We start from the raw sequence: 21,922 nt of genomic DNA, 5'->3' as shown, positions 1-21,922 counted from the left end.
ATATGAATGGTGTTCACACACACCAGCTCTGACCAGCTATATGAATGGTGTACACACACACCAACTCTGACCAGCTATATGAATGGTGTACACACACACCGGCTCTCACCAGCTATATGAATGGTGTACACACACACTGGCTCTCACCAGCTATATGAATGGTGTACACACACACCAACTCTGACCAGCTATATGAATGGTGTTCACACACACCAGCTCTGACCAGCTATATGAATGGTGTACACACACACCAACTCTGACCAGCTATATGAATGGTGTACACACACACCGGCTCTCACCAGCTATATGAATGGTGTACACACACACCAACTCTGACCAGCTATATGAATGGTGTACACACACACCGGCTCTCATTAGCTATATGAATGGTGTACACACACACCAACTCTGACCAGCTATATGAATGGTGTACACACACACCGGCTCTCATTAGCTATATGAATGGTGTACACACACACTGGCTCTCACCAGCTATATGAATGGTGTACACACACACCAACTCTGACCAGCTATATGAATGGTGTTCACACACACCAGCTCTGACCAGCTATATGAATGGTGTACACACACACCAACTCTGACCAGCTATATGAATGGTGTACACACACACCGGCTCTCACCAGCTATATGAATGGTGTACACACACACCAACTCTGACCAGCTATATGAATGGTGTACACACACACCGGCTCTCATTAGCTATATGAATGGTGTACACACACACTGGCTCTCACCAGCTATATGAATGGTGTACACACACACCAACTCTGACCAGCTATATGAATGGTGTACACACACACCAGCTCTGACCAGCTATATGAATGGTGTATACACACACTGGCTCTCACTAGCTATATGAATGGTGTATACATACACCGGCTCTCATTAGCTATATGAATGGTGTACACACACACCAGCTCTCACTAGCTATATGAATGGTGTACACACACACCAACTCTGACCAGCTATATGAATGGTGTACACACACACCAACTCTGACCAGCTATATGAATGGTGTACACACACACCAGCTCTCACCAGCTATATGAATGGTGTATACACACACTGGCTCTCACTAGCTATATGAATGGTGTACACACACACTGGCTCTCACTAGCTATATGAATGGTGTACACATACACCAGCTCTCACCAGCTGTAAGACTCATAAATACAAATAAACATCCAATAGCTGCAAGAATCGATAACATACATGAACATAAATTAATGCACAATAAGATCCACCAGTTGAGAAAAACACAAACCAGCTGTGAGAATCGCACGTACATTTGATTTACCAGATATCACTCATATAACTTTACTTAAACACATAAGCCCACACTAACACTCACCAACCATAGCACATTAACACTATTAACACATTAACATTTTCTCCAAAACATTAGCACAAAACCTCCAGACAGCTTTAAGGGTGAAGTTCAGGGTGCACCTACCCAGACACACACAGTCCCATTAACTTGTACCTTGCAGCACGACAAAGTATAAGTGATTATTCACATACAGATACCCAAGAGCAAGGCTTTTCTCCAGGGGATGCAAGGTAAGACAGCCAAATAGCATTTTCATTTGAAAGGTAAGGGGTGCAACTCCACCCCCTGCAGCCGTAGTGAAAACGCCCGTGCAGATACCTACTCTCACACACACCTGGCATACTCAAAATATCATTAATAGTATTACTTTTCTAACAGTGAATGTCAGTGTGCAGACTGAGCATTGCTACTGTAAGACGAGCCGACCACCAACACATCATGAAACTGGAAGCTCACGTTGGCGGGCACGGCTCAGAGTTGCACGCTCTCTTCTTCTCCTTGGGTTTGCTCCTCTTGTCGCAGAAGTGGTTGAAGACCACCGAATGATCAGCCTGCTTCTTGCACGCTACCTGCTGGGTCTGAATCCCTGTGAAGATGAGCAGAGCAGAACAATGACCTTAACTCTGGCCCGGTGATATTACAGGGGGGATCCATGCAACGGAGCGGGACCCCGACCCACTGAAAAGCCACTGGCTGGTTTTGGTGGCATCACATTTCAGGTTTGGGAGAAATAGTTTGTTTTTTGGGACAATTAGTGATTTCATCAGGTATTAGGTTTTCGGTTTGCTTCTGTCACATGTGCTCCCCAAGCACAGGTGGCTTCAGACCCTCCTGAACCCAAGGAGTTTGGCAGGTTCTGGGTGTTCATTCATTCATCCATCCATCCATTTTCCAAACTGCTTATCCTACTGGGTCATGGGGGGTCCGGAGCCTATCCCGGAAGCAATGGGCACGAGGCAGGGAATAACCCAGGATGGGGGGCCAGCCCATCGCAGGGGACACTCACACACCACTCACTCACGCATGCACACCTATGGGCAATTTAGCAACTCCGATTAGCCTCAGCATGTCTTTGGACTGTGGGGGGAAACCGGAGTACCCGGAGGAAACCCCACAATGACATGAGGAGAACATGCAAACTCCACACACATGTGACCCAGGCGGAGACTCGAACCCGGGTCCCAGAGGTTTGAGGCAACAGTGCTAACCACTGCACCACCATGCCGTTCATGATACGGTGAAATGCATGTGTTTGTGAAGCGTTGTATGTGCGTGTGATGGGGAGAGCTTTCATGGGCCAGGGATTAAACTAGAAGGTTGTATGATTCTGGCAGAGGGACGGATGAAATCCAGCAAGGTAGGCAACAGCAGGGGGCGCACCTCCGGCACACAGGGAGGAGCAGCGGGACCAGGAGGTGTAGTGCCAGGCGTATCCACTCAGTGCGTCATGTTTCATGGGGGGGTTGAACCGGTAGTGAATCCCTGGGTTTGGCTCCCGTACCAGCACCTGCCCACACACAGTTGTTGGTGAATTCAAACTATCCATGACACATACACTGATGTATCCTGGATGCCACTTGAGCAATTGGGTGAAATTGTTACCATAACAACAAGCGATATGTTGGTGGGCCCGAGTGCCTCCAGGGTTTCCGGTTCATCAGCTGGCCGCCGGTAGTGGAAGGTGGTCCCAGCAATGTCGAACCTCCGCGGGGTGTCGATAGTCAGCTTCCCATTAATATAGTACTGGTCCCCTTTACCCTTCAGCACTAAGAAATGGGATTGCAGGGTGACTGTCCACATGGAAGCCATGTTTCAAGGGGGATCCATGTCAGGCAAACTCAGAAAATCCAATCAAGTAGCCAAATAATGGAACATTCGGTGCCACAGAAATTGTTTTGTAATGAGCATCATTGTAGAACTTTCCAGAAATTAAAGGACTCACCCAGATAGTTGAGGGAGACGTTTAGCTCCTGGATGTGAATGAACACTGAGCCTTTTGGGATCTGAACCACCTCTTCATAACCTGAGGACCCAAAGACCAGATGGGTGTGTCAGAAGAACAGGCACCTAACTGTGGAGCGAATGATGCATAACTACTGTTTGACTGTGCCGGTTCCCAATGGATTAAGCAGGGCCTCTGGATTCCAGCAGAATTCCTGGAGAACATCCCTGCAGCTCCACTAGTGAACAGCAAATACGTCTGTAACCAGACTGGTCTGTCCAGCCACCACAGCCCTGTAAATAACTCCAACCCCGTTCAAAAAAGAGGAATGAAATAAATAATTCATTCCAAGTCAAGGGAACCGTCGGGGGAAGGAGAAGCTTTCCTCCAGACCTTTTTCTGGAGCAGAAGCCGGGGGGCTGGGGGGGGGGGGTGTGAGTAATTTTCGGCAGCCGAGAGCCCCACTTGCGGTTTCTGGTGGACAGGAAAACGGAGACGCTTTCCTGTTAGAATCCGAGGACCCGTGTGGTAAACAGAAGACGCAGAGTGCCAGAGAGCAGTAAACCCCCTCCCCCTCCCACCACGGTCCTCGAACCCTGAGTGACCCCTTGTCCCGGCCAAAGCTGGATCCAGGTCAAAGAGAGAACAGGGAAAAAAAGAAGGGAAGAGAGTGGAGAAGGGTCGCAAGAGATAAACGAAGACAGAATTCGGTGAATGGAAAAAAAAGCACGGAAGTGTGACGGAGAAATAAATGGGACTCAAATGACGATTAAGGCAACGCTGACAGGAACCTGTATTTCTGTCATCTGAGATTAGGAGGCCGAAACAGTCGGACCATGGCAGCAGTCTGAGACAAATAACAACCTGGTGTCCTGGGAGCGAAAAGGAGCAGATCGTGATGCACTGGTAAAGGTCCAGGATAATTAGCGGAGATTTAGCCCTGGGGTCAACTTTTTAGCGGGTTGGTTTTCTATGGGACACGCTTCTCCGGAGCAAAATTACGCTGCCTTCAGCAGGGTGAGTCCACCACTGGGCCGACTCGCACTCCCGGCTTTTTGGCTTCAGCGTGTAAGAAATCTGATATCTGGCACTGAGTACAGCCTGCTGTAATTCAGACGGGAAGCGAGGCTCAGTTACAAAAAAAAATTCAGTGTGAGCGAGCTTAGTGCGGGCTGTAAATTAGCCCCGGCTCAAAATACATGGTACGGCTGCGGCTGGGCCGGGCTGGGTCCAACTGTCCCCAGATACGGCTGCCCCCACAGCGGGTGTCAGTTCTGAGGCTTTCCGGGGGAGGTTGGCCCAGAATAGAGCTGGACTGATGCTCAGATCCATGGGCAGCTAGAACCGAAGGATCCTGCCTCATTTCAGTCCAACACCACAAGGTCATGCCACAAGTCTGGCTTACCAAGGCAAAGGACTGGCCTCACTGCCAATGACCCAATGTATGACCCATCCCAGGCACATTAGGCTGGTGACCTCAGGTGCTAAGAGGGATTAGTGGGGCTCAACAGGTTAGGATTCATGCGCCCACAATTGGCAGAGTGATGTCATCACCAGGCCCTTGAGCGAGGCCCTTAATCCCAGTCGTTCCAGGGATTGCTTGACTCTGCTCTCGCAATCGTACATCACTTTGAACCAAAATGTCTGCTAAAAAAATAAATGTAACTGTAAATGCAATGGGATTGCAGAGTGACCCTTAGGGGCCAGGGAAGGGCTAAAGACAGAGCCACATCCAGACACATGACGTACACGCGGTTTATCCTGCCCAGGAGCTGCCACCACTCGCTCCTGCCAGAAACCCTGCCTGCTTATATTCATTCTATATATAAGAACATTTTATCAGAACTAAGCCGTCTAGACTCAAACTGCTAAGCAGAACGGCCAGCTGCGGTCCGAGGGCAGGAAACAGCACTTGCCCTGGAAAGTCATTTTTAAGCATGATTTTTGGGGGAAAAAATTATGGGGAGTGGAGTGGAGATGCAAACAGTCTACGTGCAAACAAATAATTATAAATCATTCCAAAATGCCTGAGACCCCTTAACTCCGCGGGCAACGGTCCAGCGTGTGGTGGAGTTTTATCTAAAACCCAACAAACAAGCACATAATAATACCGCTTTAATTTCCGCAGGGCGATTAAACTGACTGTTTACTGGTGTGTGACTTGGCACAGTAAAATTCGCCACGGGCCAAAATTTTTATAAATATTTATGCTCACAGTTATTTTAGATTTTCAGCTTTGGTTTCAATTTCTCCATATTTTAAAGAGAAATTTTACTGGGCCAAAAAACAAATAAGCACTGCAATATTTAATGGGATGTTCCTTGTCACTAGGTCCCCGGACAGGTTCAGTTAATGCAGTACTGAGGCTGAGCTGGGGACCTTCTACTACTAGTAGTCATGGAAACCAGCATCTTCACTTCACCGGCAGTGTCTGCAGGACCGGGTTACTTTTGCCTTGGCATGGATTTACAGATTTGACGAGATCTGGAGCCACGTTCCAAAAGACAGGCGGAGAGAGAGAGGACAGAGCAGTACATTGCTGTGGACCTGCCCTGCTTTTATACCGAGTTGGTCAGAATGAGCTCAGCAGGCGTGGCGTTGAAAGGACGAGTACCTCCTTCAGGCAAGGAATCATTGAAGATGCCCTCAACGACCTCACAGCTGCTGCCGTCGCCCCCGCAGACCCGACATCGGTCCTCTCTGGTGTCGGAGCCCAGGATCCGGTCACAGCCCACATGCTGCCAGACATTTGGGGATGAAGGTTGGGGGTCAGAGGGAACAGATCTGGCACTTTTGCCCAACAGAGGCCTCAAGCACAGAAGCCAGACTGCACTCACCTGTACTGTTCACCGTAGCGCCTTTATTCACGAGTGAAGCTATCGCTATACTTTAGACGGTCGGAATATATTTATTCAGTGTCATCTAAAGAAAAAAATCCTCCTTAACTTTATTCTGTCATAAAACGTTTGCATTTCCTAACAGGACTTGTGAATTATCCAAGGAAATTTTAAGTCTCGTTTAATTCTCACCATCTGCATCATAACAGCTAAATCTGCTTTGGTTTTCTGACTCTACCAGCTGGCCGACAGAGGAAAATAGGTTTCAGTTTGATAATGAGTGCAGAGACACTTGTAGCAGGCAGACCGTGCGCAGGACGGGCCGCGGGTATGCTGGGGACATGTGTTATGTAAGTCTACACGATGCCATGTGTTTTTAAATGGGCCTCCCAACTTAATCAATCTCTCCGTGTCTGGAAGCACACGGCACCGTGACGAGAAAGAAGCCTTTGCACTTTCTGCTGCTCTGCTGTGGAGCAAACGCAGGGAACAGAGAACAGGAAGACAGGCACAAGGAAAGGAGAGAGTGAAAGGAATGAAATGACTGGGGGAGGAGATGCGGAGGGAAAGCGAGTCCGATCCTGCACAGCTGCCCACAGACGAGCCCCACAACGCGAGGGTCACTGAGTTCTCGTTCAGCTCAGGCCCAGCCTCGCTGTTGATAAACAGACTCGTTCCCCTGGAAGGGTGCCACGACTCCCACTTAACCCAAAGCAACCCTGCTCCCCCCGCACTCAGAGCGAAACAAGAACAATCAAACAAACGCTAAACAAAACAAAAGAGAACAGAGAGAGACTTCAAGCAGCTAATGAAAACCTGCTATGTTCTATGCAACGGCACAGAAACTGTACAGCAGCTGCTGTGGTGTTTCCTCCTGGATTTTCTCTGCTGAAAGGTTTCGTGTTTTTCCTGCACCTAAATTCACCACGTCCCGCTCATGGGTTTACATCAACAGCTCAGGGTACAACTATGAGCCGCAGTCTGTGAGTATGACAAACCGAAATGCCAAATTTGTAAAAGGAAACATTTCCAGGAGGGACTGTAACTTGGATGGACAGCACAGAAGCAAAAACCATTTGTGCGCAGAACTTGTTCTGCCGTTGGTTCAGACAGAAATCCGTCTGTCTTCGGACAACACCTGCCATACCTTGCACTCCCCATTCACACAGACGTCCAGAGAGTCATCGCGACAAGGTGTTCCGTCCACCACGGCTGGGGCGCGCTCCGTGTAGAAGTTGTAACCCTCCGCCAGGCAGTTCAGTGAGCAGGACTTTACACCACCTGAACAAAAGAAAGAGGAAACGACATTTCTGGATGTTGATCATGTATGGCTTCTGCTTTGGCTCATACACTCTTCGCTTGCATCTGTGGATGCTGCAATGAGCTGTGTTTATCAACATTTTACCAAAGTACTCCCGAGAATGTCCTTTTATGGATGCTCACTTTAAACCCAATCAGGATGGCATCACCTGTTCTCTGTTGATCTAGTCACCTGCAGGATGCTGCAAACAGGATATTTTTAAACATCCCAGTGGTAAACACACCCCTGTCCCAGTTGTTTTGAAACACGCTGTGGGCATCACGTTTAGTCCATTTATAAAAATAAATTAAGTTGAGTGGTTCAAGATTCACATATGTGGCTTTGTTCACACTGCTTTGGAAATGGGGTCGCATTACCTGCACTGCATTTCAAGCATTCACTGGAATTACATTCAACCGCAGTCACTCAGCATTGTTCCACTTTGCTGAGTTTACGACGCTACGTAAATTACTAATGGCCAAAATACTAATTGGTGCCACTTTCCAGTTTTCCCGTTACACAGTGGCACATACGTATGCTTTGGATTTCTCAGAGGGAAGACAAAACAAGTCAATTATATAAAATGTTTCCTTCGATTATGCGCTCGCGCCATGGAGATCGAAAATGCCTTTGATGGCCGCGCGCAGCATTTTAATGGCTTTACGAGTCATGCCGTGAAACGTCGTCGGTTTGCTCTTCCACAGCTGCTGAGGACTGTGGTGCCAAGGTGGAGACAGAGAGAAGGAGAGGAAGGGAGAGAGAGAGAGAGAGAGTGGAAGAGGGAGAGAGGGACGTAGAGGGGGAGAGACAGAGAGACTAGAGGGTCCGAAAGGGGAGAACACTGGGACTGAGGCCAGCTGAAGGCGATTATACGAGTATCACTCTCCCTCTGCTGCCCAAACACACAGGCACTGACACACATGTGTTGGTACATACAATCTGTTCTCTGATGCCTAACCAACCCTGCAACCCACCCAAAAGAGGTTTTACACTTTCTGAATAGCTACAGTAGACCCCTATTTTAGGAAGAGATATCAAGAGTGGTGAATTTTTCAAAAAATTCCCGGGAATGTGGGATGATCCCATGGGCCATATGAGAGACAGGGAGAGAATGTGAGGATGGCGAAGTTCACTTGTGCCTGCACAGCCCCCCCCCCCCCCCTTTGAATTCACATGCACGCCCCGCTGAGTGGCGAGTGCCCATTCCTACAGGCTGCTTCACACCTCTCCTTCCCACCGTGTCTCACGCTGCCCCGGAACGTGATTTGAGAGGGAGGCAGACAGCTGAGGGCCTGCAGTTCCTCCCTCCTGCGCTCACATCTCCCTTATCGTCTCTCTGACTCCATAATTGACCCAGATTCCCTGCCTGTGTCTGGCTTGACACCAGTCATGTGAATCTAGCAAAAAAAAAAGCAATAATCCATCGTAAACTTCTTTCCGGCCGGAGCACCGTACTGCAGACGACAATCAGAGTTTATTTGTATTTATTGTCTCAGCATTCCTGCTGGTGACCCCCCACTTCACACCAAAAAATCTAAAATGGCTTCCTACATACTGCTGGGGCTTCCTCTCGACTACAGAACCTCAGGGAGGCAGTTTGTTTGTTTGTTTGGTTTCCACTTTATGTGGTGTGAAAATTCCAGGATCCCAAACAGGAACTATGAGGCCCTTCAGGGAATAGTGGGAAAACCAAGACTCCTGCGCTATTCTACTCTGCTCCAACTGCAGAGCGCAACAAGCGTTTGCGCGTCTGCATATGTCAGTGTGCGCCAGCGGAAATGCGAAATCAAGGAGCACAGGAACCCTTTACGTTATCTCGCTTCATCTCGGTCTGCGATGTAGTTTACGAGTCGTCAGCTGCAGCCAAGGGGGCGTGGCCAATAGGCAATGGCTCGCACGTGTGCATGAGATTTGTGCTAGGATGAGGAGGCGATAAAGAACGGCTGGCTCGCCGGATTTATTGGGCAGACTGCAACGACTTGAACGGATCCGGAAAAGTAAACGTGGCCGCAAGAACCTCTGCAAGCTCCTTTCACGAACCTCTTTGGCTGACTAACAAACGCGTATGAGCACAGAGGGGTAAGAAAAGAAAGAGAGAGAGACTGAGTGTGAGGAAGAGTGAAGGGAGGAGAAACTGTGGTACTACTGGAAAGAAAATGGAGGGATAGAATAAACAAAAATGTGGGGGGGGGGGTGGGGGGGAGCTGAATATAGACAGAGAAACAGTAGACGGACAGGACAGAAGTGCGGTCCGAGATGTATGACCAGCTTTGCGAATGTGATGCAGGCTATGGCTGGGTTCATATTTTAACAGCTGCTCAGGATTTTCATTGTAAAATCAGCTGACTGGATGAAAGGGGCACTTGTTGTCTGCAGTTGCAAAGCGCCTCTCTGTAAGCCATTATGTTATTGGACTCACAGATGAAAGGCAGTTATGTCGTCGAAAGTATTTATCTTTTGCGTCCAGCTCGGTGCTCATCAGGCGCAAGGAATTCTAGCGCAGGATTCTGGGAGAGGGCTTTCCAGGGCGAGCATATGGGAGCCAGACTGGAGGGTATCGGCAGCTCCCCCTTCCTGGCCCTCATCTGGGCCCCGTGCCCCGACGCAGCGAGACGCTGAGCTCTCCAGTGGCAGGTGGTGCATCTGCAGCCACATCACAATGACACTATAGCCCAGGAAGCTGGGGGGGGGGTGTGGCCACTTCTCAGTCACCTGGCAAAGAGCGGAATGGGCCCCATGCTGGCCGCTTCATGGACATCAGCAACATATAGGGTTAGCAAAGTATCCCTTACATGCAAAAACCTGCCATAAGGTGTCTCACACAGTCCTGGTACTAACCTCCTCTATACGGTTTCCAGGTGTAGAATTTGCCTCGGAATGGCACGTTATCAAAGTCGGAACACTGAATTTGCCGGAAGTCCTGAGACCCGACAGGACACTCCTGAGGGAGAGAGAGAGAGACACTGATAGTTAGGCCTGATCAACCTGCTATTACATCCATGGCCACCTAAGTGACCACGGTAACCTATCTATGGTAAGGAACTTACGGTGCACGATATTAAGTTTAATTTCATATGACCTTAATCGGTCTCCAGTTTGTATTATTTTTGCTCTGAAACCTAAACTACAGCAACAGGTGGAAGTTAGGAGTTAAGAGTGGGGTGACCTTTCGGCTTAACAGGACCTAGGAAAAGGAGCTGGGATTAAGGAAGAATTAGCCCTTTCATGGTGGCTGTGGCGGCTGAGGGGCTGGAAAAAGCCCAGCGCAGGTTTAGGCAGCGTGTTCTGACGCTGGCACCTGATATGACGAGTCCAGCAGGACACAGCGATCCTGAGGAAATGTGATGCACCTCAGGCCGTTCCCTGAGAGACTCCAGAAGCATGGAGATGTCTGGCGTAATAGCCGACCGGTCACCGACTCCTTAAGGGTGCTGAGTGATCTCTTCTGGACTGTTATTAGGAAAAATCCTGTCAGACAGCAGCGAGTCGCAGCCCCTGCCTGCAGCAGGGTTACTGCGCTCGCTACGGCTTACACCCCTGGCCTGGGTACCAGCACCACTGGTGTTTATTTAGGAGGGGCTGGTCACATCATTCACACAGACACTGTGCGCCGTAGGAAAAATTGCCTTCATTCCCCCACATTACCCCTTTTTCTGAACCAGCTGATCATGAATTGTAGGGGGGGGGGGGTCATACAGATGTATAGTTTTACAAAATTACTTACAAGAAATAATTGTACTCACATATCTATCTATCTGCCTGCCCATCCATCCAACCATCCATCCATCCATCCTACCGACCTACCTACCTGTCTGTCTGTATATAGCATATATGTATGTATACATACACAGCAATGCATAAATAGGGATAGATTTTCTCCTGACTTGCTAAATTCTCAAAGGGCCCCTCAGCCCACCAGTTTGCAAAATGACCTTGGGATCAACGGTGCTGCAGTCGCAGTGTGAAATGCGGCGGCTGAAATGCAACGAGACGCCGCATTTCACGCGCACCGAAGCGGCACTCACGTCGATATTGCAGGATCTAAATCGCTTCCTCTCTCCCAGACAATACTTCCCACCGATCGTTGGCCTGAAAAGAAACCAAAGACACATGACATCTGAGTATGATTCATTGTTAATCACACGTCCATCCATTCTAAGCCACAGCTTGGAATCGCAACCTATTTTTCAGTCTCTTCAGTGACTGATACGTCTGAATCGATCCTAGTGGCTCCCAGACTGATACAGTAAATGGGGCAGTCTGCTCAAATGTTTTATACCCTGATTGTGAAATATACATCCCATAGCGTTATTATTAGGAATTCTGCTGGCAGTCGGAGGCAGAAACTTTAGGAGCCAAGAGACCAGCATTTCCCAGTCGGAACATTGCACACGCTTCCAGCGGAGCGGTTCGACACGTGCGTGGATGGCGGAGGGCTCCTGAGGACATCGCTTTGCTCCGACCTTAAAGGGACCTTGGCGCAAAGATACTCCGGACTTAAAACAGGAGTTTCAAAACGTCTTGAGGAACTGTCGTTCTGTTCACAAAACTGCCACTCTACACAAAAGCCTATAAACTCACAAAAGCAATTTAACTCCGGTGTCAATAAAAAACAAAACAAACTCTGACGTCCACCACATTACGCCTGTGGCCAGAAGCAAATTTTGGTGGGGGGTCCATCAGCTCTACTGATTGGTCCCCCTCGGTAGATTTAGTCAACATTTATAGGGGGCGTGGCTGGATATATTTGGGGGGGTGGGGGGGTTGCTACAATTTTGTGATTTTACTACATGGTTCCCGTCCTGGTCAGGCGCAACGTGAGATGAAGGCAGTGAGTCTATGAAGCAATATGAGAGAAAATCATCCAAATTCAGGCCAGAAAGTCACCTGGCCTTCTGTCCCGCACACTGCGGCCAGGTCAGGGGACCGTTAGCCAGGCCGGCTACCACGGAAATGGCTCAGTCTGCCCCCCCACTTTCCATTACCTACCTCGGGCTGTCGCAGTGCCGGGTGGAGGAGGAGACACCTCCCCCGCAGGTGCGGCTGCACTCCTCCCACGGCGACCAGAGGCCCCATCCCCCATCCACACCCTCAGGCTGGGTGCCGAATGCCACACACACCCGCTTGTAGCACCACTGGGGACGAAGGATGGGCAGTGGGCTGAGAGGTGGAAAGGCGAAGAACGAGGCCTGTTCTGGGAATGGAATTCTGGGACAATGTGGGTCATTACCATGGCCCGAGGATGAATAAGTGGACGAGCGTACTACCGGTGTGAAATGCTGATGTTCAGCAATTAAAAAGTCCATAGTCCGCACATCACACTCCAGCTGCCAACACGGTATAACATCTATCTCTCACTCAAGCACTTTGTTTATCATTTTACCTATTTAATTAATGTTAATTAACGAGTATTGCATATACGCTTTGTCTGCCTAGCGTCATGTGATCACAACTGAGCCGATGGTTCTTCTCTCTCTCTCGCTGCGGGATTGTGGGTAATCGTCTCCCATGCTCGGTACCAGTCTGCATGCCTCACTCGTATAGTCAAAATTTTGTAGAAAAGCACCACCCAAATAAGGGCGTAGCAGTGCAAGCGATGAATATGTTTAATGACAACGCAATGTCACATTTCCGCGAAATCGAAAAGGAGGTAAAAGCGGCTGTCTTCGGATAGGTTCCTTGTTAAAGTTGCTCAAAAAGAAAAAGATTCCAGCGAGCCAACAGATAGCAGTGATTCCGTTCGTTATAGTGAAAGTCCTCCTCTTCTCCTCTCTCTCGTCTCCCTCACACCATCCACGATTCTTTTCAAAGGTAAAGTGCAGGTTAATTTGTTTTATGATTTTTATTTTATATTTTGTATTAATCATTTTTATATGAATATTTTTGGGTTGTGGAACGAATCATCCGAGTTTCCACTATTTCTAATGGGAAAATTTACTTTGATATACAAGTACTTTGGATTACGAGCACGTTTCCGGAACGAATTACGCTCACAATCCAAGGTTTTACTGTATTTCTATACTTCATAGTCTTGTTTACATTTTCTTTTTAAACCGTGATTGAGGAAACCGTGCAATAATTTCAGTGCCTTCTATACCTCTGCGAATGACACATAAAGCTCCAGTTCAATTCAGTATCTGCTAATATTGCAAAGTGTTTTCATACGAGGTGCATGAACTTCGCTGGCACTTAAAGGCCTTCACTGGAGGGTGCACTTTGTGTGGTTTCCTCAGAAAACAACACAGCGATTTGAAGGTGGCTGCCCTGTAATCAGTTACGTTTGGCCCAATCCAAAGCACATCGGGGTGAGCCGGAGGTCAGATAGGAGGTGCATTTTTAACAGTGGATGTTCATTTAACTCTGAGAATGCTGAATTCAGCCCTACACTCCCCGAGCACCAAAACCCTCCAACCACAAATCATTTCTCATTTTCTCCACGAGAGCACTCCCCATCAACACTACCATCCCCTCTTTCCTGGGAAGAACGCTGTAGCCCAGTACTTACTCCCTTCTCGATAGTGTTGGTCTGGCAGATGGTTCCTTCTGCGGCGGGGATGCTGCTGGTGATGCAGTGGTTGCTTTTGCTCATGCACCACAGCTCGCTGCAGACTTCCTGCGAGACACGGCAGACACGCATCAGTGCCGCCCCCGTGAGGCCTCTGAGGTGACGGAGCATAAAGATAATACAGCAAAAGACGCCACTGCTCTGCCTTCTTCTATGGTGGCTAAGCGCTCTGGTGCTTAAGTACAGTGCATGAAGGTTAAATGCTGCACAGTGAAATGCCAAAGGGGACCCAGGTGTGGACCCACACCTGAAATTCTGGGTGTAGCTACCAGTGTAACTTAATTAGCCTTGGGAGAACAATAGGTTGGACCTCTGAAACACTATGGGTTTCAGATCCTCACTGTTTAGCCTTTATAAAAGTACACTATGTAGCCAAAAGTATGTGGACATCACTATCAATTAGAGGAATTAGCTAATTAAGTAGCTAATTATCACACCCATAACTAACACAGGTATATAATTTAGCATCCAGCAACAAAAGCTAGCAGCGGAGTGAGTGCTTGTACAGAGAAGGTGCCTCCCAGCTTGGCACTGCCACAGGACGCCACCTTCCCAATAAGTCAGTTTGCCAAATTTCTGCTCTGTTATAGCTGCCAGGTTCAACTGCAAATGAGGTGACTGTGAAGTGGAAACACTGGGAGCAAATTGGTGGGTCACACAAACTCACAGAAGGGGACCTTATCACCCAGCATTAATACCAAACCTGGATTGCAGCAGATCCCACCAACAATGTTCCAGTAGTTAATGGAAAGCCTTCCCAGAAAAGTACAGGCTATTATAGCAGATAAGGGCTAACCACCTTCATATGAATACCCTTGGTTTCAGAATGAGATGTTGGACAAGATGGTGTCCACATACTTTTGACCAGATGCTATACGTGACCCTTCAATAACCCTAACTTATCCTACTGCATTACTGGGTAAAATTATACACCAGGATGTGCAACATTGCACATAACCTGGCAGCGACCAAGGACTTAATAAACGATGTAATCTGCTAAATGTAGCACCCTGAGATCTTTGACCATGAGGTCTGAGAGACATAAACCTTAAGAACATGCTTATTGAATGACCGCAGTGTCACTCTGACGGATCGACAGCATTGATATGAGGGCAGCTGAGGTGCAGCATGACTGTGAGCTGGAGATGTTTCAGTCAGGGAGGGAGGGAGAGACAGAGAAAGGGATGAAAACAGGAGCTGTGGTGGGACAGAGCAGCGAGGCCAGACATGGGCCCAGGGAAAAGCGAGTACCCCGTATTTACACTGGCGAGACTTCACCCCATACTGGAAACGGCACTGCTCGTCCGCGTCGTACACCTGGCCCGGTGCTGTGGTGGGGTACACAAACTCCTGCTTGGGAGGCATGTTGTTCAGGCAGGAGCCCATACCTGAGCTGCAGGGGGTCAGAAAGGGGAGGAGCACGGGTTCAGGCAGCCGGAAAAACACAGGACACCGAGACTCAAAGAATCACAGCCTGGTGGGTGGGGGACAGACAGAACAGCAGCGCGGACCAAAAAGAATGACAGGAAAAAAAACAGACGAAACAGCAACGTGAGGGAATATGAACACAGCAGCAGGACAGGAAACACGAGGCTTATATGGAACAGCCTGGACAACGCATAAAATCGAAGGAAGGGACAAACCAACAGCCTTCCAACAACACTGACACAGAACGCAAGCCTGACACGCTCCATTCTCACTTATTTGCCCAGCCTGCTGTAGACTGTTACAAAAGCATGAATAAACCCCCCCACAAAGCCAGGCTCTCCTGACTGCTGACGGCTGTCATCATGCTGGTGGCTGGCTCACTCCAGAAAGTTGGTGATGTAATCCCGGCTGCAGGCTGACCACACAAATGGGTTGGTCTTCATGGTGATGTGGGCAGCCATCAGCTTGGCCATCTCCTGGCTTCGGGCGCCGCATGCATTGCCCACACCGTCGTGGTTCATGCCAAACCTGCCAGAGGGAGGCATCATGGTCACCTTGCTATGCTGATAAAGCAAATAACACTGTGTGACTTACAACAAGAAAATCACGAGCATCATCTGGCAACCCTTTGGTTCCAAGCAATACGTTAACCTAGTGTTTCCCAACCCGGTCCTCGGAGACCCATAGGCAGTCAACGTTTTTGCTCTTTCCCAGCTCCCGATAGGGAGCAAAAACACGGGCTGTCTGCAGGTCCCTGCGGACCAGATTGTGAAACGCTGAGCTAAGCTACCTGCTTTTCTTCTTTTTTGCCACATTACTGGTGTCTCCCTTTTCCCCCCAAGTCCAGTCCTCCATGACATGCTCATGTTCTCTATGCTCCATCTCTAAAGCTTCTCTTTTCCTCTTTCTATCATTAATAACCCTCTAATACGCACTAATGTCCACAGGTGAGTAGTTCAGGGCCAGAAAGTAAAAATCCAGGCCAAGATTTAGTTTTAACCAACCAGTTGCGTAACTGTGACTCTTCATACTCAACTGGTTTTGGTTGAAAAAACCAATTGGTCTGGACTTTTAATCGCTGGACCTGAACTATCTACCTCTGTTAATTCTCAGAATTATACTGAGAAAGTGTTCAGGGCCTAAAGTTGAGTGACGTAAAGTGCACTCACGTGTGCCCGATCTCGTGCGCGATGGTGAACGCGGTGGCCAGGCCGATGTCCTCGTTTATGCTGCAGCTTCTCTCTGGTTCACACATGCCTCCGACGGGCGCCAGACCTGGAGGTGGGATTTACAGGCTCAGGATGGTGGGAAGAAAGGGTCCACTATGGTCCCACGTTCGCACATGTGTTTTCACAAGATTATTACGCTCAAAACGCCCTAACACAGGGAAAGACGCACACTGTGTAACACAAATATCACCTCAGTGTGCACAAAATAAGTCATTATTTACTTTTTAATGCGTTCATTTGAACTTCAAACATTTTTGGTATATATTAGCCAAATTGGCAGCAAAAAAAAACACTTTCCAACGGATGATAAAGAAAAGATCTTTATTCGTCACTTTTAGACGTGGTTGAGCCCAGAAAGGTGGCCAGTGCTGGACGGGGCCCCCGAAACCCGCAGAGCCGAATCAAATCACACCCGCTTCCTGGGTTGCTGCCCTTCCCAAGATCTAAGTTATATATAGTTTCATGCCACGACACAGTGCCCTTGTATACGAGGTCAGCGTGAGCTGCCTTGTTCCCCAGGTAGAGCTGTTATTCACCGTGGCCCATACCTAGTGTTCCACATGGCTTGTTCTTGTAGATACAGATGTCGTACCTGGAAGGGAAAGCGAAATAAACTGACCTGTTTGTAAAAATGTACAAGTCAGCTAAGGCACACAGGGGTGCAGGCACTCCTGCTGATGTTCCTGCCCCGGAGTCCGTCCCCAAACTTCAGCCTGCTTAATCATCTCAAATCCCCCTCCTAGTGCTATTTCAAAACGCATGAAAGACAATAACAGAGAAACTTTTGGAGCTCAGCTTAATGAAGATGGAGGAGTAAAGAAATCAAGTTTTTCATCCGACTTCCACGAGTGAAACACATGCAGATCCCGAGCGACGCTGGGCCCATTCAGATGCAAGGGGTTAACTTTCTGAACAATTGCAGGAAAAGTGGGGCGACCACAGCAGAGATGTTTTTCCAAGTCGGCCTATAAACACCTTCCATTCTCTCTAGTGCGTCTCGCTGCCTGCACAGCCTACGCCTGCCACACTATTGCTTTTGTTCCATTTGATGTTTCTTTTGCTTTGTCTTCCTCTTGGCCCACATCACAGTTCATACCCCACTGCCTTCCCCTATCTGTTTGCAGGGGGCCACCAAGGAAAGCCGATCGGCAGATCTCCTGACGTAGGCTAGCGCCCCCTGCAGGCCCAGCGCAGGAGTTACTGAGGCGGCAGACAGCTAGCAGACGGACCTCCCTCGAGACGAGCCAGTGTCACTCTGGGGCTTCTGACAGGCTTTTCAGACGATTTTATTACATGCTTAATAAAAACAAAGCTGTCACTAAACGCGGAGACGAAACTCATCCAGCATTCTCGGGGCCTGCCGCCACTGGATTTTTCCACCGACACGAAAACCGCGGCACGACGAAGGCGCGGCTGACTCCTCGGAACGCACTCAGGGCCTCCGGACGCCAGACGGCTGTGCGAGTCCTGCATTCTTCTCGCTATCCAGATGTGCACTGGAGCACAGCGAGCCAGACTTCAAAACTGCTGCAAGGCCCGGTGGAAAGGCGCAGCTTCGCACATCCAGTGAAAGGCAGAGTGCAGAGGAACAGCAGGGTGCTCGAAGAGGCAGGTCATGTGACCTTGCACGACAGCCACACCGCCTGTCATAAAAACAAATATCTACGCGCAAGTCGATGATGGAAGTGCACAGGCAAAATCCAGCAGACAGTGACTGTGCTGTGAGTGAGAGACACAGTCACACGCAGAGTCACAGACACACGTGGAGACGTGGGACTGACCTTGTTACGAGCACTGCGGTGTCGTGGTGAGCAATCCCATTGTCAGGGATGGCGTTGCCGTTGCCTTTGCGGTTGGTTATGGACTTCTGCCACTTGCAGAAACTGTCCAAGGACTTTCCTGCGTGGTGGTTAATCTCCAGATTGGGCTAACATGAGAAGACAGGGGGTAAAGGCTGCATTACTACTGTATCGACAAAACCCTCCCTCAGGAAGCATTACCATAACTCGTCCGGATGTAAGGGACAGCTATTCTGAAACAATGATCGCTCCCTTTCTTTCCAGTGAAAAACCCATCTGATCATGTGATAACCCACAGTCTCCATAGGGGCCAATTAGTCTCCCACAAGCAAAAAAACTCCACCACCCCTACGTGGCATCCTCTATCCCAGGCTACACCCCTGTTTCTTCCTTTGGCTGCTCACATGCAGTGCTGTGACCGCATTTCCTGGCCTGGTCCTAGGAGTAGCACCCACTGCCATCCCCAACACTGGCAGTGAGATCAGAATATTTTCCTGGCCTGCTGGGTTACACTCATAACACAGGAATGCACACAGAGACATAAGTTGTTATTATCCCATCCCACAATGCCCCCCTCTTTGGGGCCAGCGGGCTGCCTTAGTGCACAGAGGCTTCTCCATCCGCCCATCGGGCTCCACTGGACCGGGCTGGACCGAGACCTGTACTGTTTGACTGTGGTGCTTTTGCATACACATGTAAACAAGTCTGTGAGCTTCTTCTGCGATGGCTCTGGGTTACCGAGCTGATGAATTGAGGCTGACTTCAATTACTCAGACGGCAGGTTGAAGGGAACAATACCCTACAGTCTCCTGAAACATGACATTTTTTTTTTTCACGTCGAAAATGGCAGCGTCCAAATGTGCGTCACAGCTGGGGCCTGAATGGTAGCCGGTAACAACGGGAGCAGTCATGACTGGCCGGGTGGCAGTGACCCAGAATCCACCAGCGCGAATGGCCAGGCACACGAGGCGCACCTCTGCAGGCAATTGGGGGCAAGGAGAGACACTCAGGCTAACAGCCTCTCTAACAAGGGGCTCATTGAGGCAGAGCTGCGGCTGCATGGATGTGGATGTCCGGGGCAGTGTCTGGCATAGTAAACACCGCCGATGGGCAGCCGACGAAGGCATGAGCGCGTGCCGCGGTAACAGGGTGTCACGCCGGGGCACGTACCTGGTCCTCGGTGAGCAGGATGAGGCGGGTCACTACGATATTCACGGCATTCCCCAGGCTAGAATCCTGGAACAGTTTGGCAACCTGACCTCCAAGGAAGCAAGAAAAGACCAGTCTTAAAAACGAGAGGAGCTCTGACACTCAACAGGGCGACACAACAACAGCCATTAGCCGCACATTTCTGAAGGGCACTTTCTGCTAGTTCTCAGGCTGAAAGACAACTGGGGCACTTACAGGAGAAAAAAAGATCCCAGAAGGGCGGCGCCACTGACTGTTTCAGCTCAAGAGTAAAACAGTATGTTGCAGAAATGTCCAGCCAGACACTTGCTTCTTATGCGAAGAGAATATTTTTTTGCATAATTGGTCTAACAATCAAACTAAAGTATACATATAAGATCACTAAACTATTCAAACCAGGCAGATATGCACATCAGTCAGGGTTGAGGCAGTGAGCGAAGTTTAACAGTTTTCTTGTGGCAGATATAGGGCCATCTAAGCGGGGTTGGATGACTGCGTCATTCAGTGACATCATCGTCTAAAATGCTACAGACGCGACCTCTCACGACTCCGGCGGTACCAAGGTCGGGAATAGAGTGTCGCCCTATCTATCCAGTGAATACACTGCATCAATGCATTTCAGCTGTGTTAAAAAAAAACACGTCTTAGCCTTCACAAATGTCCTCCACAAGTGAAATCTTCCAGGAACGACCGCCGTGACGCGATGAGAAACTTACAATATTCATGACGGCGAGAATGTACTGCTCGATGTCACGCCGGCCGTGGTAGCCCACCATCATCTTGTCGGCCACCACCAGAGTCTCCACGTAGCGCTCGCGGCTCACCGAGCGCTTCAGCGGCAGCTGTCCGCGGCCCATCTGGTTGGGGGAAGGTTTCAGGGGCCGCTGCCACCATCCTGGTCCCTTGCCAGGCTTCTCATCTGAAAGGCGGGCGGGTGAGGTCAGCAGGGAGAGCCGCAGCATGGGCCGCTTAGCCATGTGGCTCTTTACTCTGCCGTGTGACGCTATACTCAGCAAGCTGCAGCCCTCTAGGGTTCCCCGTGGGGGGGGGTCCCGACCTGAATCTTTCCGTCTGAACCACTGCACAAGGTGTCTGTGTTTGCGAGCTCGAAAAACTCAAACTAAAGCTAAATTCTCAGTGCTAATGGACTGCAGAACCTGAACAGGGTTCAGCGGCATATCTGAGCATAGTAACAACTGGCTCCACGGCAACATTGGCACGAAGACATTTTTGTGCTCATAATAAAAATACCTGAATGCTGTGTTTATTTATCCAATATTTTAATGGGCTAACAGATTTCCCAGCAAGCACAGAACAGATTTATGAAACTGAATGAACATTTTCAAACAAGAGCACATTTTATTACAAAACACTGACTGATCACTGACAGACACATGCCATGACTCTGCACAGATTAAACAGTTGGAAGATAATTGGATGGATGAATGATGGAGGGATACATGGATGGATAGAGGGATGGGTGGATGGCTGAGAGATGCCAAAAGAAGTCATGCCGTATGTTACCTATGACCCCGCAGGACTGGTCCATGTACTGGTGTCGCAGGGAAGACCTTTTGTACACCACATGGGGGCGACCCTCCCTCTCCTCCATACTGGTCAGGTTACTCGCTGGCGTCAGCGGCTCAATGAAGAACTCTTCATCGCCGGACACTATCACCCCCTGCTGGAGAAGTCAGGACATAACACAGCTTCACAGATACTGTGATAATTGCCAGAATGACAGTTTACCACTATACAGTTATAATATCATTACTGGGAGTTCCTGTGACTGTTTACCTACCTGTTCTTGGTCAATCCACCCTTCATCCTATCGACACCCATCCAATCACGGGTCTCCAAAGCACGCTCATCTACAAAACTGGACCTTCTCTTCACAGCCTCTCTAAACCTCCCCCTAGCGCTGGACGGCTCCAAGGTACCCATATAGTGTCTCAACATCACTTCATAAGTACCTCAGTACCATAATGAAACCCTTCCACACAGACCCTGAACAGGCCAATGGGTTTGAAACATGTTGTTTCCCTCTTCTGTCGCTCAACATCACGGTTTAAAGTGTGCATAATCCTATCATGTATTTAGTAATGCTCTCCTGAACACAATGAATTCCCCGCTGAATTAAATTACGCCACTCCGGCCACAAGTAATTATCTGCAGTGTTTTATTTGGGCTTTTGTGCACATGTTTAATTCTCTGTTGAGGGCACGCACATGTCATAATGGGCCCAATTAACTCATAGCGCTCTCTTGTAAAACTCTTATCCAC

General features: G+C 49.1%; 1 protein-coding gene across 4 annotated transcripts in view; it reads right to left on the bottom strand.

The window, feature by feature from the left end:
* adamts10 (ADAM metallopeptidase with thrombospondin type 1 motif, 10) overlaps nucleotides 1-21,922 on the bottom strand; it is a 43,327-nt gene that overhangs the window by 10,239 nt on the left and 11,166 nt on the right. For all 4 annotated transcript variants that reach the window (XM_048977010.1, XM_048977007.1, XM_048977009.1 and 1 more), the window contains exons 4-21: nucleotides 21,164-21,323; nucleotides 20,356-20,558; nucleotides 19,622-19,705; nucleotides 18,434-18,579; nucleotides 17,201-17,244; nucleotides 16,593-16,698; nucleotides 15,805-15,951; nucleotides 15,247-15,388; nucleotides 13,936-14,043; nucleotides 12,420-12,565; nucleotides 11,456-11,519; nucleotides 10,269-10,371; nucleotides 7,278-7,411; nucleotides 5,908-6,031; nucleotides 3,294-3,374; nucleotides 2,954-3,117; nucleotides 2,732-2,858; nucleotides 1,808-1,937 (exon numbers count right to left, since the gene is read on the bottom strand). In XM_048977010.1, the coding sequence (XP_048832967.1) occupies nucleotides 1,808-1,937; nucleotides 2,732-2,858; nucleotides 2,954-3,117; nucleotides 3,294-3,374; nucleotides 5,908-6,031; nucleotides 7,278-7,411; nucleotides 10,269-10,371; nucleotides 11,456-11,519; nucleotides 12,420-12,565; nucleotides 13,936-14,043; nucleotides 15,247-15,388; nucleotides 15,805-15,951; nucleotides 16,593-16,698; nucleotides 17,201-17,244; nucleotides 18,434-18,579; nucleotides 19,622-19,705; nucleotides 20,356-20,558; nucleotides 21,164-21,323 (2,213 nt within the window). The remainder of the gene's footprint in view (nucleotides 1-1,807; nucleotides 1,938-2,731; nucleotides 2,859-2,953; nucleotides 3,118-3,293; nucleotides 3,375-5,907; nucleotides 6,032-7,277; nucleotides 7,412-10,268; nucleotides 10,372-11,455; nucleotides 11,520-12,419; nucleotides 12,566-13,935; nucleotides 14,044-15,246; nucleotides 15,389-15,804; nucleotides 15,952-16,592; nucleotides 16,699-17,200; nucleotides 17,245-18,433; nucleotides 18,580-19,621; nucleotides 19,706-20,355; nucleotides 20,559-21,163; nucleotides 21,324-21,922) is intronic.

The sequence above is a fragment of the Brienomyrus brachyistius genome, chromosome 15 (assembly GCF_023856365.1).
Source record: "Brienomyrus brachyistius isolate T26 chromosome 15, BBRACH_0.4, whole genome shotgun sequence".
NCBI lineage: Eukaryota > Metazoa > Chordata > Actinopteri > Osteoglossiformes > Mormyridae > Brienomyrus > Brienomyrus brachyistius.
The sequence above is the reverse complement of the archived record's forward strand: the minus strand, read 5'-3'. Positions and strand labels throughout refer to the sequence as shown.